Genomic DNA, 15059 nt, shown 5'->3' with positions numbered 1-15059 from the left:
AGAAGACTGTCACCCAAGTGCCACTAAACTGTAGTCAAGAGCCTTATTTCCATTCGAAAGAATGATAGCAGGTTATGAGTCATTTTGCAGTTGGCATATTTTTCCTCTTTAAATGTTATCTTTGTTAAATATATTTCCTGCCAAGGCAGTTAAAACATTGTCTATGATGAAACACCATAAGCCAAATTACAACAAATCAAAAACTACTGATTTATTATGAGTCATTAAAATATCTTTTTTTTTTTTTCCATAAAGTGTTATGTGTCATACACTGAAGTAAAAACAAGATTGAAAAAATGTACCCTGGAGAAGTGAAAACTGGCCTTGGTTTAGGGCAAAGGCTTTATTTTAGTAGCATTGGACATACGCCTGCTTTCCTAAACCAACAGCTTTCCTCTCAATTTAATACTGAGCTTTGTCCACACAGACTGGTGGTTGTGTATTGATATGCATGTGAAGGGTCTGTGAGGCAAACAGGGAAATAGAGAAACTGGAGATTGGCTTCAAGGTGAAAGAACCATATTCTTCTGGCTGGGAATAGCTGCTGAAAAAGGTGGTGTCTCAGACAAGGAATTGTTCAGGCTGTGGGAAAGAACGCCACCATCAGATCAGCTCGTCCTGCTGAAGGACTCCCAAGCAACCAGTTTATAGCTCATTAAACATTTCCTCTCTTTCATTAGATCATTTCTCAGACGTTATCCCCCACCTGGAACCAGATGCTACTCTTCGACAACATTGTGCTTCATGGTGACAGAGAGGAGATCGCTCAGTTCCCACCAGAGATTGTCATCGAGTTGTATGATGACGATGCAGTGGTAAACTCAAAATCTATCTTAGTAAAACCTGGGCTCTTCCATCTTACTGCCAGTGTGAAATCAAAGCTGTGTCACTGAATAGGCATTAAATGGATGACCTTGCTGAATGGAGCTCACTGTTAGAGTGGTTTGCACTTTAACATCTGAAAAGAGCCCTGAGACTCACTTTATGTCCTTGCAAAGCTGTGGCCTTGTTTTTTCCCAAATGAATCTTGCTTCCTAAGACTGGCTTACAGAAATCAGAAGCATCTTGCCCCCACCTCGCTTGCACATGACTGTAAATATTGTATCTAAGTCTGGGGAGACACGGATTTATCTCTGACCATGCAAACTGTCACAGTCTCACTGACTGAATATAGAGCTCAGAAACTTTGGGTGCTCTGAAGAGGTAAGAAGTACTCAGCTCTTCCATTTTCATAGCTGCCTTGCATTTTACCTCGCTTTTTCCTTCAGGAGAAGGTTTTTTTTTTTTCACAAACACTAAACTCTGAATCATCTTGTGTCCTATGACAGCTGTGAAATTCATATGCATTTGACACCTGTATTCTTCTTTATTTAGGGTAAGGCAGAATATATTGGGTCTACAGTGGCTGCCCCTGTGGTGAGACTTGCTGATCAAAACTATAAACCACCTAAACTTTCTTACCACCCAGTGTATTGTGGAAATCTTTCAGGAGGAGACCTTCTTGCTACATTTGAGCTTCTGGAGGTAAACTAGACTTTCTCGACCATTACACTTTTACACCCTGGGCTCGCAAAAGCAGCCGTGGCATGGAGGGCTGTCACCCTCTTGAATTAATGGAAATCGCAGCTGGAGCAGGATCATTCTGCTGTTGGACCTTGTAGTCCCCATGCAGTCTCTGTCACTCCCTCCACCCTGCCAGGGGCCACCGTCCGTGCACACACCACCGCCAGCCCCTCGCACGCTGAGCCTCCTTTGCCCGTCACTTGCCCTAAATTGGGCTCTGGCCTCAGAAACAACTGTGAAGGTCCCACTGCCATTGCAATGACTTGCTCTTTGGAGTAGCACGTGGCCCTGACTTTAGCAACCTCAAAGCTCTCAGTACTGCTTTCACTCTTAGGAAAAGGAAGCGGTGAATAGTAAAGATTGGATTAGGGAGACTGAGTTTTCAGATAACCCTAACGTATTAAGAGAAATGTTACACTGGTTTCCAACTGCAAGAGAAAAGGCAAATTCAGCTTACCTCTGGGGCTAGCCTGGCAGATGCGTGAGTGGGGTGTATTGTGCCTGGGATTTCAGGGAATTTCACTGGAATTTGCAGAGCCATCAGTTAGAGGAAACTTCTCTCTGCTGAAAACCTACAGCAGTTTATTCTGAAATCTGAAATGGGAAAAGCGTGGAACTCCATGACACGTTTTACAGATATTACCAAGACAAAACAGGCTTTTAAGCATGATGGGCTAATTATGTTCTCGGAAAACCTGAAAAATGACACCATGTGGAACATTTCCTCATTACAGTGGGTACCTAGGGATAGAGTCTAGTACCTTAGTCATAATTTTCCCTTTTTTTAAATTGAAATCCACTTTTTGGTGAACAAAGAGAGCACTGTATTTTGTTTTGCCATCTTTTGGGACAAGGGAAGCAGCATGGCTTCTGGGATATATCCAAATATACCCCTAAGACTTCTCTAGAGAGTTGACAAGAACTGTAAGTAAAGACCCTGCAGTCCTTATTTTCATGTTCTGTATTATTCTTCTCTGTGACAATACTCTAGAGCATCTCACATGGCAGATAATAGCAATAAGGACATTAAAGAAATTTTCAGGAAAAGGTATATATATAAACTTCTTCCAGGCTTCAAAGCACTCCCAGAGCTGATGTGCCAGTGGCTCCTTCCAACATCAGGGTATTCCTGATGGGGCTCTGTGTAGGGATGGAAACAAAAATCTCTCATCACTAATTTATTCTCATTCTGAGCCCACAACCTTTCCGATGACATACCCTGTTCGATAACTCTGATCTGCAGGTACCGTTTGGTTCAGCTGAAGAAGTGTTGTGTAAAAAGTGAATGTTCCTTTCTCAAAATGAATGCTATTATGCCAGGTCTTGCTGGAGGGAAAAAATTATTCTTATAACAAAACATCCTGGCATTTAGAAAAATAGTGGACTAAAAAAAATACAGACTAATGAATAGTAGGAGTCTTGATTTTGCTCAAAGTGGGCTCAGGATTTACTGATTTGGGTTTTTTTAATCAAAAAAGCAAAATCCCCTTGTAAACACACCCTGGGGGTATTTTCCTCTACTGTCATCTGTGTGCTAGATCATTCTTCACCTCTTGTTCTGTGCAGTTTCACTGTGGCCATGAAGCAAAGTCCTTTCTGAGTTATACCAACCTAATTTCATTGAAATTAACAGAGTTTCACTGAGTAATACAGAAACACTCTCAACTCCACTAGTGGTTGTTAACTCCCGGAAAACCAGAGGCCTTGCAATATATTGGAGAACTGTTCAGTTAACTGCAATACTTAACAAAAGTGAAGATCCAGAGAATCTTGATTTGATATCAGTCTTAGGTTTTGCAGCCCTGGAGTGCAATTTAATAAAACTATGAGGCAATTCTGTCCTCAAATGTGAGATCTCACCAGCCTTCCTCTCCTAAGCTATGTACTTTGGAACTAATCCCTTCTCACAGCTGTAAGAGGAGACACAAATAGCTATGTGTATTCTAGTTTTAAAAAAATAATAAAAATGGTGCAGTTTAGAAATTACATATGCTTAATCACTGTATCATGCAGATTAATATATTTTTCTTGATCACCTGTCATCAGTACCCAGGTCAGATAATGCAATGAAAGTGGATACCCTGAGATTTGAACTGTGTTGCAGGGACATGACATCTGGTATGTGATCTAGTTCAGGTGGACTTCGCCTCTTCTCTTATTTAAAGTACCAGTTAATCTATTATGGGGTAAATTTTTGAAGCATTTAATTGGAAGCTCTGAATATAATTAAAGCCAGACAGGTGGATTTCTAGACAGGCAGGTATTGTTCACAAAGTTTGCGTTTCTGTTTGGCTTTTTAAACAGCATCACAGAGGTGACTGATAGAAACCAGATACATTGGGGAACAACAAAACTAGACCTAGGTCTCTGGCCTCAAGTTCCACGAAATCTATTAAATGAATTACTTTGGATTTTTACTGATAAAGGGCAGTAAACATGTGCATGTGAATTACTGCTGTTAATTATTTGAATACTCACATATGCTGCAGGTGCTATGCTAGAAGATACATTTTCCACCCATCTCCTCCTTCACCTACAAGGTACTAGGGAACACATCCTTTCTCCCTTATGCTAATTAAACTCCCCCACAACTGTACAAACCTGCAGATAACAGACAGATGGCCTAGTTAAATGAAGCAGAAGGCTTCAATTTTACAGGTCCTTTGAGAGCTGTATCTCAGCTGCTTCACCTTTCAACAGTGACAAGTTAGCTTAGGAATGCTGAAGCACTCCAGAAGTTGTGTTTCTTTTTCCCAGAAGCTGTATGTACAGTACGCTTTAGGTACTGTACTTCATGTGAAAGCCGAGGAGAGCTGTGTCTGTAGGTTGTTACCTCACCCGTGAAACCTGTGTGCCTACTGTTCTCTGCTATCACAGCCTGAGCTTCTGGTAGGACTGATCAGCAGGTGCTGGCTTCAACTGTTTTATGTAGAAATTTGCTAAATCAGGCCAGGCTTCAGATCTGCCCTGTGTGGACTGAGAAGGTCATAAATACACTGTTGAAAATTAGGAAGGAATTGGGACGTGAAGCCAGGGAGCTTTCCCCAAAAGGTGAACCAAACAGGCAGCAGAGCCTGGAGCATGGCAAGAGGCAAAGAGATGGTCAAGCCTCAGAGCTGTGGTGGAGCACGCTCTCCTCCCACCCACCTGGCACAGGGCAGTCATATACACCCAAATAAGCTCCTGAACGTGGGACAGGCTTAGACACGCAAAGAACATAAGTGCCGCCTGCCGCAAGATTTTAGTAGTTGCACAAAGACCCAGCCCTAATGCTGGAGATGCGATTTGCAAGTTCTCATATGGTGACAGCGTGCAATAATGCAGGACTGCTGTTCCATAGTGGCTGAAGAGTGTTATGTCTGTCTGGCAAATGTGTGGTTTAGCTGATGTGTACTGTCTGTTCACCAGCCTTTTTAAACTGGAATCAGATCTAGAAACTTCCTGTGAAAGTCTTCTAAGCAGTTTTGCTCAGGATTTTTGTGAAATAGAATTACCATGCTTTGCATTTTTAGTAAATAGAATTACCATGCTTCAGTACATGCATGTTTTTTGGGCAGACTGTGCCCTGCTAGGACAAAGGAGCCTTTTTTTCAGAAAGGTGCATCAACCCACTCTATTGAATACTCTTCCTGCCAAATGTTTTAGCATCACAGCAGGACAGATAGCAATCCAGGTCACATTCCTCTCACAGCACAACCCGTCTGCTCTGCAATGTGTCTTGTAAAACAACATTAAATAGGTGTGTTCTATGTGCCATTCACAGATACTTCTGATACTGGTTTTATTCTTCCAAAAACCAGCCTAAGTTATGACTGCTTAATTTTTCAGATTCCTGAGTCAGATCCAGACAGACTTCCCCCACTGGATCCACCAGATGTTGGCCAGATTTACCCAGTCCCAGCTAACATCCGACCTGTTTTAAGCAAGTACAGAGTAGAGGTGAGTTACTTTTAGAATATTTCCATTTCCAAATCTCAACTCCTTTTATTCTCTTATTGAACCGTAACAGTAAGGGATGATAATTTTAAAATCCTCATCAATAGGAATCACGTAAAAATAGCATATGGATCCCAAAATAAATGTGCTAAGCTCAGATCACATTTTTTCTCCGAGACTGGGTGTGCAAGGCAGTGCTTCCACCTGAGGCCAGCAAGGGCTACGTCTCAGTCCTGACCTGCTGGGAAGGGACTGCTCCCATGGCAGAGCACAGCTCATGGACCTCTGCTCTGTACAGCCCGGGAAGTGTCTGCAGGAGATGGAGAGCTTCCCCTTGCAGCTGGAGGTGAAGTTCAGCATCAGCCACCTCCCAGGCTCTTTCTGGGTCCCAAACTTCAGCCAAGCAACGTCTTCTGCCTGCGTACAAACGTTTGTCCCTTCTCTGCCCTCCTCTCTTGCTCCATTTGGATCCAAAGTCCCCTTACGTTAGAAAGCAGGGAAATGTGGCAGCTTTTCATGTCAGTGGAACACCTGGATGCTGCCCAGCCTCACCACTCACTGTCATTCTTCCTGCAGCCTTCACATCACCTGCTTATTTGCCCATTTTTGCTGTGCCAAGTCAGACCCTGCTTATGTTACCCGGTGACCCTTCCCCAGAAATACTCTTTTGAGAGCCCAGAAGCAGTTCCAGCTTTGCCTTCAAAGACCAAGCAATTCAGCTGCTGAAAAGGAGAGAACAGTTACTAGCTCTGCTATATCATTTAGTTAAGCTATTGTTTTCTGTACATAGGAAAGAGTTTTTGTTAGCAGTGTTTTTTTTACACCTGAGATTGCGAGGTAAATAAGCCCATGAACTACTCTGGTGATGTTAAAGGGACATCTTAAATCCTTAAACTTATGTGTCCCTCTAAGTATTATGCTATGAAGGCCTTTCCAGTGCCCACGCAGTACGATTGCTTTGTGCTGCTTTTACGTTTTCTATTTTACACTGCTGTGACATTCATCCCAACTGGCTCTAAGGCACACAGCTTAGAAGCATCCTCACTGTAGGCTTCTTGTTTGGACAGCTGAACAGGGCAGCCACGGTCCCAGCGTGATTCAGACCTTGAATAGATTAAATTATGTTTTGGAAATGCATCTCTGTCTTCTTTGGTTCTGGAGGGAGTCTAGGACAACTCCACTCCTCAGCGTGATACCTCGGGCACCTTAAAATCAGGGAAATTGCTTCCAGATCCAGGCAGTTAAATTGCTACGAGAACAGGTTTATAGTTGAAGTGAATGTATATGTAGTGAAATTTGAACTCTGGAGGGTACCCAGCAAGGAAATAACACAGAATGAATAGAACACAACTATTTTTGTTAAGATATTATAAACTATATCTCACACTTGTGGAAAAGGTCATGGAGCCATTGTAACTACAGAAGCGTGGCCCAGTTTTAACTGGGAACCTCCAGCAACAGAGCACGATCTCACCAATCCTCACACCCCTCCACTGCCCCTTGCCACTGCCTGACTCAAACAAATCCCCAGTCCTGCCAGCGTTCAGGTTGTCCACAAAGGCCCCCACACCTCCTTTTGGTTCCAGTCTTCATTTCAGGTACATGAGACTCATGGCTTCTCTCCCCAACCATAACGTAACCATCCCTTGCTGCCCCAGCCCTCCCTTTCAAGGCCCCCCAGCGTGTGCTGTATAAAGTCCTATTTTTCCTGCAGACCACTATTTTACAGACCCAGTCTCCTTCTTGTCCTCCAGACCAGGATCACAGTCCTTTGAAGGAAAGCTGCTTGGAGACCTCCTGCCATCCATTGCAGACCTGAGGGCCAGCTCGGCTGGCAAACCTCTGTTAATCAATTCTGCTTATATAGGATTTGTTTGCTCCTTCAACTGCTCTGATGCATTAAACAAACCAAGCCCCTGACGTTCAGATGAATAGTCCCCTTGCCCTGCTGAAAAGACAACTTTTGGAAATGTGATTATTATGGGTTGCCATTGGCAATAACTCCTTGACAACAGTTGGGTGTTATTAATTGCTTTAACTTCCACCATTAATCCTGATGGTTATTGGATATCAGATTTGGTTTTTTCTGGTAGTCCTGCATTCCCAAAAGGATATGAGGTGATGGCATCCCAGCAGTGGCTTCCCCCACACTGAGGGGTTTCTGCAGGCTACTGATGTTTCTTTCTGCCCACCACAGGTCCTGTTCTGGGGTGTTCGAGAGCTGAAGAAAGTTCAGCTCCTCTCTGTAGATCGCCCCCAGGTTCTCATCGAATGTGCAGGGAAAGGAGTGAAATCCTCTGTCATCCAGAGCTACAAGAAAAATCCCAATTTCAGTGGCCTTGCAGACTGGTTTGAAGTGGTGCGTACAGCATACTGCTCTTTGCCTGTCCATTCTCTGGTTAGGCAAGGTGTTAATTACTAATTTCCTCCCTTTCTTGCCAAATAATTTCCTCTGTGTCTTGACTAAATACTAAGGGACATCAGTTCTCTTGCAAAAGCTACTGATTTGAAGATGCTTTAAAAGACTTCTGCTACAACTGTATGATAAAAGAAGATGCTGTTCCTCATGTTATGTCTCAAGTAGGCAAGGAAATATGCTGCGATCAGATTTTTACCGATAGGTTGGAATTTGTTCACCAATAACAGGGATATTTTTAGTAGTTTTTCCTCCTCCTTTATTTTGCTGGGTAGTGCTCAGTTTCTTTTATTTTCTTTCAGTTCTTTTAATTTTTCTTTCTGTGTTACTGGGCTATTAAAGGGATTGATAATTTCTGGCTCTTGAGCTCTGGACCTTTTCACATTGTAACACTTGCTATTATGGAATGGAAATTTAATTACCACCTGTTGACTGGGTTATAAGAGCTGGTGCTTTCAGTGGACAAAGGTCAGCATCAGAAAAAAAAGAAAAAATCTGTTCAATTTGCTCTAGTTGCTAGCATCAAGAGAGAAGTTGTTTATAAGACAAAGGGGTATAAAAATTCTATCCTGGATACTGAAGTATGGTTGCTACAGTATTTTTAGCTTCCATTGTACATTACATGTCCAAAGAGCTGTTTTCCCTTTTGTAATGCATCCTATAAGGAACGTAACCACCCAGTGTCCACATCATGGTTATGGAGGCATATAGGGTTAACAGCCTTCGACAAGGCAGCAAGGGCATTAAGACTCACAAGTTCCAACAGTGTTAATTCCTTCTGAACGTTCCTGATTCCCCCAGTTTATTCTAACAAGAGATGCTCATTGTGGTGGGTTGACCCTGGCTGAATGCCAGGTGCCCACCAAAGCCGGTCTATCATTCTCCCTCCTCAGCTGGGCAGGGGAGAGAAAATATAACAAAGGGCTGATGGATCGAGATAAGGATGGGGAGAGATAACCACTTACCACCACGGGCAAAACAGACTTGATTTGGGGAAAATTAACTTAATTTATTGCCAATGAAACCAAAGTAGGATAATGAGAAATAAAACCAAATCATAATATACCTTCCCCCCACCCCTCCCTTCTTCCTAGGCACAGCTTCACTCCCAGATTCTCTACCTCCCCCCGCCAGAGGCGCAGGGGGACGGGGAGTGGGGGTTGGGGTCGGTTCATCACATGTTGTCTCTGCCCCTTCTTCCTTCTCAGGGGCAGGACTCCTCACACTCTTCCCCTGCTCCAGCGTGGGGTCCCTCCCACGGGAGACAGTCCTCCATGAACTTCTCCAATGTGAGTCCTTCCCACAGGCTGCAGTTCTTCACAAACTGCTCCAGCATGAGTCCTTCCACACGGTGCAGTCCTTCAGCAGCACACTGCTGCAGTGTGGGTCCCCCACGGGGTCACAAGTCCTGCCAGAAAACCTGCTCCAGTGTGGGCTCCTCTCTCCACAGATCCGCAGGTCCTGCCAGGACCCTGCTCCAGCGCGGGCTTCCCACGGGGTCACAGCCTCCTTCGGGCACCCACCTGCTCTGGCGTGGGGTCCTCCACGGGCTGCAGGTGGAGATCTGCTCCACCGTGGACCTCCCTGGGCTGCAGAGGGACAGCCTGCCTCACCATGGTCTTCCCCACGGGCTGCAGGGGAATCTCTGCTCCGACGCCTGGAGCACCTCCTCCCCTCCTTCTGCACTGACCTGGGGGTCTGCAGGGCTGTTTCACTCACATATTCTCACTCCTCTCTCCGGCTGCAGTTTCTGTGCCTGCCACTACTTTTTCCCCTTCTTAAATCTGTTCTCCCAGAGACGTTACCACTATCGCTGATGGTCTCGGCCTTGGCCAGCAGTGGGTCCATCTTGGAGCCGGCTGGTATTGGCTCTGTTGGACATAGGGGCAGCTTCTCACAGAAGCCACCCCTGTAGCCCCCCCACTACCAAAACCTTGCCACACAAACCCAATACACTCATATATGACAGCATGGGACTTAACTCAGTAGCACAGTCTGTATGGTGCACTCTGTATTCTTAAGGACAAGGCTTTCTCCAGACTTTGCAGAAAACCATGGACAGAACTATATTGCCTATGCTGTATGCATTTTGCATTTTGAGGATGTTAATAGCTGATGAGGAGAAGGGAGGGAAGAGTAAAAGCCTTATTGCTGTGCACGACAAATATTCTATATGTGTTCTATATTCTCTAGCAATTCTCATGCTGCTGTCTGTCCTCCTCCACTAGGAGCTGCCTGAAAATGAACTCTTGCATCCACCACTAAGCATCTGCGTGGTCGACTGGAGAGCATTTGGGAGGAGTACGCTTGTTGGAACGCATACCATCAATTGCCTTAAGCAATTCCTATGTAAAACCCAGTTGGGTCCTCAAGCTACACCAAACAGACTAGACATTGTAGAAATTGAGAAAGGTAAATGTCCAGTCCTGACTCCATATAAAAAGACAAAGGACTTACTCAGAGGCTTAACACTAGGCACGTACTTAGCAGATATGCTTTATTGTGTTGAGTGTAAGGTCAAACCCTTAAAGATATGATCATTTGATGGTCACCAAATGTGATGATACCATTTCTGGCAAAATCTTACCTAACTTGCAAAGGTTCAATTTCAGCTTCACCTGAGCCATCCCAGCCTGCTGAGTTATCCAGAGAAGAACCATTTTTAGCTGATCACATCTATGCCGAGATGGAGCAGGGTATATGTACAGTGTTAGAGCCAGACCCACATCTTGCAACACTTCCTGCCGCTGAACCAGAGCACTCTGCCTCTGAACCAGGGAAAGAGAGAAAACAGAAGGTGGGTATAGCTGAAGCTGCCAGCTAACTTTCTGTTGCAGTCTTGCAGACTTTAACCTTTCCTTATAAAATGGTAATCTCTTCCTTGTCTCAGGATTAGAGATTCTGGGTACTGATGTTAACATTCACGCTATCTTGCTGGCCCTTGAGAGAACTAGTTAGCCATGCAGCTTTGACCCCACATAATTTCTTCACTTGCATTAATAGATACTTCCTTTCTTTCCTTTTGTGCTAGATGGTCATAACACGGGCAAGTACTACTGGAGTAGTAGGATTTTTGCTTTTCCTGACCTTGAATGATCTACTTAATCGCAAAACTCTCACTGTGAATGGCTGTTTCTGTGTCTGTGGTATTTAGGCAGGGATGAAAGCCCCTTTGTGTTAGATGCTGTACAAACATGGAGCAGAAAGTCTGTTTCCAAAAGATCTTACAGTCAAAGTATAAAACTGGTGTTAGTCTGTGGATAGAAGAAGATAGGAAAGTACAGGAATGCAAGGCAATTCTGCTCAGCATGGCGTTTACAGTACAGTATACGCTCTAGACTGTACAGATTATTTTTTGTTCAGATGCACGTGCTCCTCCTTTCTGTGTAGTTTCTCCCATCACAATCACTCTTTTATTAACAACAGTAAAAGCAGAGGATGCAAGACTAAGTTTCATTTCAGAAGCTGTTTCTGCAGCTACATAAAGCATGCTTCTTTAACCTTTGATGTTTCAGTGGTCAGATGTTTCCAGCATCCTTCATAATTAGGAGGTCAAAGAAACTGCAGGGATGTCTTGTTCCCTAGATGTACACAACAGTTTAGATCTTTCATCTGGTACAGAACAATTTTAATGTATGACAGCAAAGTATAGTAAGAAAAGAGTCCTGAAGGGAACCCTGTAATTTAACCATCTGTGTTATATTAATAATAATTTCCATGTACCTATCTATCATTCCTAATTATTTATCTTTGCTTCAGCTTCCCCAGCCAAGCTGACAACTCTCTGTAAGGGTGTTGGATGAAACACTCTAACAAGAGCCAATCCTTATGCAAGAATGAAGTTAGTAAGATTTGCCACATGAGCAGGTGATCTTCAGGATCAGATTTTAGCTTATTGTAAGAAGAGAACAGCTGAACTGCAGCAACTGTTGGGACTCTTCTTTCAAAAGGCAATAAAGTAATAACAGGAGTTCTTAAAATACTTGCAGACTTAAGTGGGAGAAACCAATTTATATCTGAATGTTCACGTGCCTTAAATCATCATTACCTATTTCTCTGTGTAGATTTGCCTGTTGTATGGGTTGCTCCTGTGGCAATGTCTCAAATGTTCAAAGTTTTGGCATCATCTGTAGGTAATATAGAGATAGCTTTAATAATATGATGATCATGATGAAGTGTCTTGGAATAAAAGACAGAGACACTAATTCCTATTGCATTTTATTTAGCTCTTGGAGGTTGAAATTTTCTTCATATACATCTGTTCATGCTTGATGTCATGAGTCAGGTGATTAGTTTTAATCAGTTCTAGAGTTCCACAGTGTTCTCCCCATGCTTTGGTAGGATACGAAAAAATCCATCCGGCAGTCAACAAAGAAGAGAAAAAGAACAATTGCAGATGAATCAGCTGAAAATGTTATTGACTGGTGGTCCAAATACTACGCTTCTGTGCTCAAAATGCAAAAGGTAAGTCACCCAGCATGCCCAAAGCTCTCATGGATGAGCAATGTTGTAAAAGTAGATTTACAGTTGAGTGATTCCTTTTTGGTATTACATTCATAATGAGGAGTTTATCCATCATCTTTTTCTTTTGAAAGGCAAAAGGAATTTTTTCCAGTGAGGGAAAACCTGAAGACAGTAAGTAAATTATTTGCATTTTCTATTACTTTGTACAACTAATACTTTGCTTCTCTACTATTTTACCATCAGCAATTAATGTCTGATAACAGAGCACTGCCGGTATACTTTGTGCTTTCCTCTACAGCTGATCAGATGGTGGGTAGGTTAAAACTTCACAGGCAGTGTTGGGTAAACATGAGTTTCCTGTCATTCAAATCTCATGCACGAAGATTTGCAAAGTCAAAGTCCTAAATGATAGAAGGTGGAGATTATCCTAATCTTAGGTTGCATTTGTAACAGGTTCAGAAAAAGAAGCTTCTCCCAATTTTGAAACCAATTCATAATCAATGATGTAGGAACAGCTTCTGCTAGGAGACTCTGTAGTCATGTGTGTTACTTCCATAGCTGAAAACCTTTGTGTCTAGCTCAGGTTCCAGTGGAAAATTTTTTGCACAAGAACCTAAAAGAATTACCCAGAAATAGGCTTTGTGTGTATGTATGTATATATGTCTCCATACATGTATACTCCATGGCTTAACAGGTCCTCCCACAATCAGAGCTCTAGAAAAAAATATTTTTTAGGACAAATGTAGCTGCTTGAGCAGACTGGGAAAGAAAATAAATGTTTACGGTTTACACAGAGCTGCTATTTGGAATTAAACTATAGCATCTTCCCATGCCAGAGCTGACTGCACTTCACCAGTGATTGAGGTGATTTCTATTTTAAAGCAGGTGTTGTGATTGCTCTGGATGGAAGACACGACCTTAATGTCGGATGGTATCATCCTGGAAATAGCAGCTGATGGTGTTTCAGTGATCATCAGGGCTGCTGAGAGAGGAGGCAGAGATCAGTTTCTGAGTGAAACTTACTTGTCCACATGGAGGAAATATTTAGATAGAAAATTTTCTACAATGGTGTGATGTTAACTTACAATTAGAAATTTACTTGACGTTGTGACATCCACCCACATGCTATTCAGGTAGTTGTGGCATATTGTTTTTGACTGATGACTTCAGATCTTGTAAATTCCCTTCTGATAGCTTTTGTTACATATTTTCACCTATGATGATAAACATTACACATACAGGACTGCACTGATATAATATATATTTCTAAATATTTAGTGATATCAAACACACATGAACAACTCAAAAAATGAAAGTAAAGTGAAAGCAGAATCCAGATTTCAGGCAAAGAACTGAACCATCTCAGTGCCATTTTTGCGGGCTCACCCTCTTTTTGTCGGGAAGTCCCCTCTCAGTGTTTGGAGTCTGGCTGGAGGCTGGCCAGATACCTCCTCCCATTTCTCATACTTCTAGGCTTTCTCAAGGTGAGATACGCTCTATTTTATGATACCTTTGAGCAGAGAAGGGCTTGGATCGCCTGCTATCTGAAGTACCAGTCAGCCTAAACAGCAGCTTCCAGTTTTAAATAAGCCGTACAATCTACATGAAAGCTGTTAAGATCTGTTAGTTTGCATCTGGGAGGAGTCAGAGAGGAAAGAAAAGAGTGTTCTGGGAGATGGCCAGCAGGGAAGGAGTGGTACAGAACACCATCACACTTGGTCCACCAAGCTCATGATGAAGACTATTAGCCACGGAGAGGGTAAAACGCCACCTCTCTGCCTGGGAGGAGTGGTGGGAAAAGAGAGGACCCTGTGCTTGGCAGTAGAAGAATGAATGGAGGAGGAGCAAGGCGGGGGGGGGGTGTCTCTTTAAAATGTATTTTGCATCCTTATCTGAAGCACTGGATGTGCTTTGCTCACTAAAACCTACATGATGTCATGAAATCTCTGCAGATAAGCAGAATTCTGACGACATTGCATTGATCATAGAAGAGGAGCCAGACAAAAAGAAGAAGGATAAGACATTGAAAAGGAAGCAGAAAGACACTCCAAACCTAGCAACACTGCAGGTAAGAGAGAAGTAAGGCTGAGAGGTAAGGCTGTTACTCGCTGTGTCCCCAAAGCTTGACCTCAGCAGCTGAGTTCAGCAAACCCTCCTTACATTTATTTCAGACACTTTAAAATGAATAAAACACGCTAAATGATAGTGATGATGCACATCAGCACATGGGGCCCAGAGGAAGCCATGGTCTTACAGGGTGGACGTGGCCTGCTTGGCCTCAGACCTTCACTTTACCAGTAGAGACTCACCCAGAAAGACTTAGGTGAAAATTCAGGTTTGTTGTTCACCTGTAAAACACTGAGTTTGGAAATTCCAAATTTCATGTTGGAAATATTACAGCCTGTTAAGAATTACTTAAAAAAGAGTACGGAAAGCATTGCTGCAATTGCTAGTGCATCCTCCCTGACGGCGAGGTAATATTCAGCTCGCATTAGATTTGGTTGTGTAACGATAGGAGGAATTCAAAGAAAACTATATGGGTCATGCAAAATGACTGGAGAGATGAAGAGGTTTGAAAAGATTAGGACTGCTTGGATTAGACTGTAGCTGAATAAAGGGGAATTTGAAACTGCTGTTTCCATTTTTTTAGAGATGGCACTAGTCTAGGCCTTCTATTTCA

The 15059-nt window shown here is 43.1% G+C and overlaps 1 protein-coding gene across 1 annotated transcript in view; it reads left to right on the top strand.

Annotated features, from left to right (window-relative positions):
• Positions 1-15059, top strand: part of FER1L6 (fer-1-like family member 6) — a 72073-nt gene that overhangs the window by 34350 nt on the left and 22664 nt on the right. Inside the window, exons 20-28 of the mRNA XM_010576937.1 lie at positions 681-815; positions 1375-1524; positions 5392-5502; positions 7697-7858; positions 10144-10327; positions 10528-10712; positions 12257-12379; positions 12511-12550; positions 14332-14447. Coding sequence (XP_010575239.1) covers positions 681-815; positions 1375-1524; positions 5392-5502; positions 7697-7858; positions 10144-10327; positions 10528-10712; positions 12257-12379; positions 12511-12550; positions 14332-14447 — 1206 coding nt within the window. The remainder of the gene's footprint in view (positions 1-680; positions 816-1374; positions 1525-5391; positions 5503-7696; positions 7859-10143; positions 10328-10527; positions 10713-12256; positions 12380-12510; positions 12551-14331; positions 14448-15059) is intronic.

This window comes from Haliaeetus leucocephalus, unplaced genomic scaffold (genome assembly GCF_000737465.1).
Source record: "Haliaeetus leucocephalus isolate CR32 unplaced genomic scaffold, Haliaeetus_leucocephalus-4.0 Scaffold555, whole genome shotgun sequence".
NCBI lineage: Eukaryota > Metazoa > Chordata > Aves > Accipitriformes > Accipitridae > Haliaeetus > Haliaeetus leucocephalus.
Note: the sequence above shows the minus strand (reverse complement) of the source record. Positions and strands in the feature narration are given on the sequence as shown.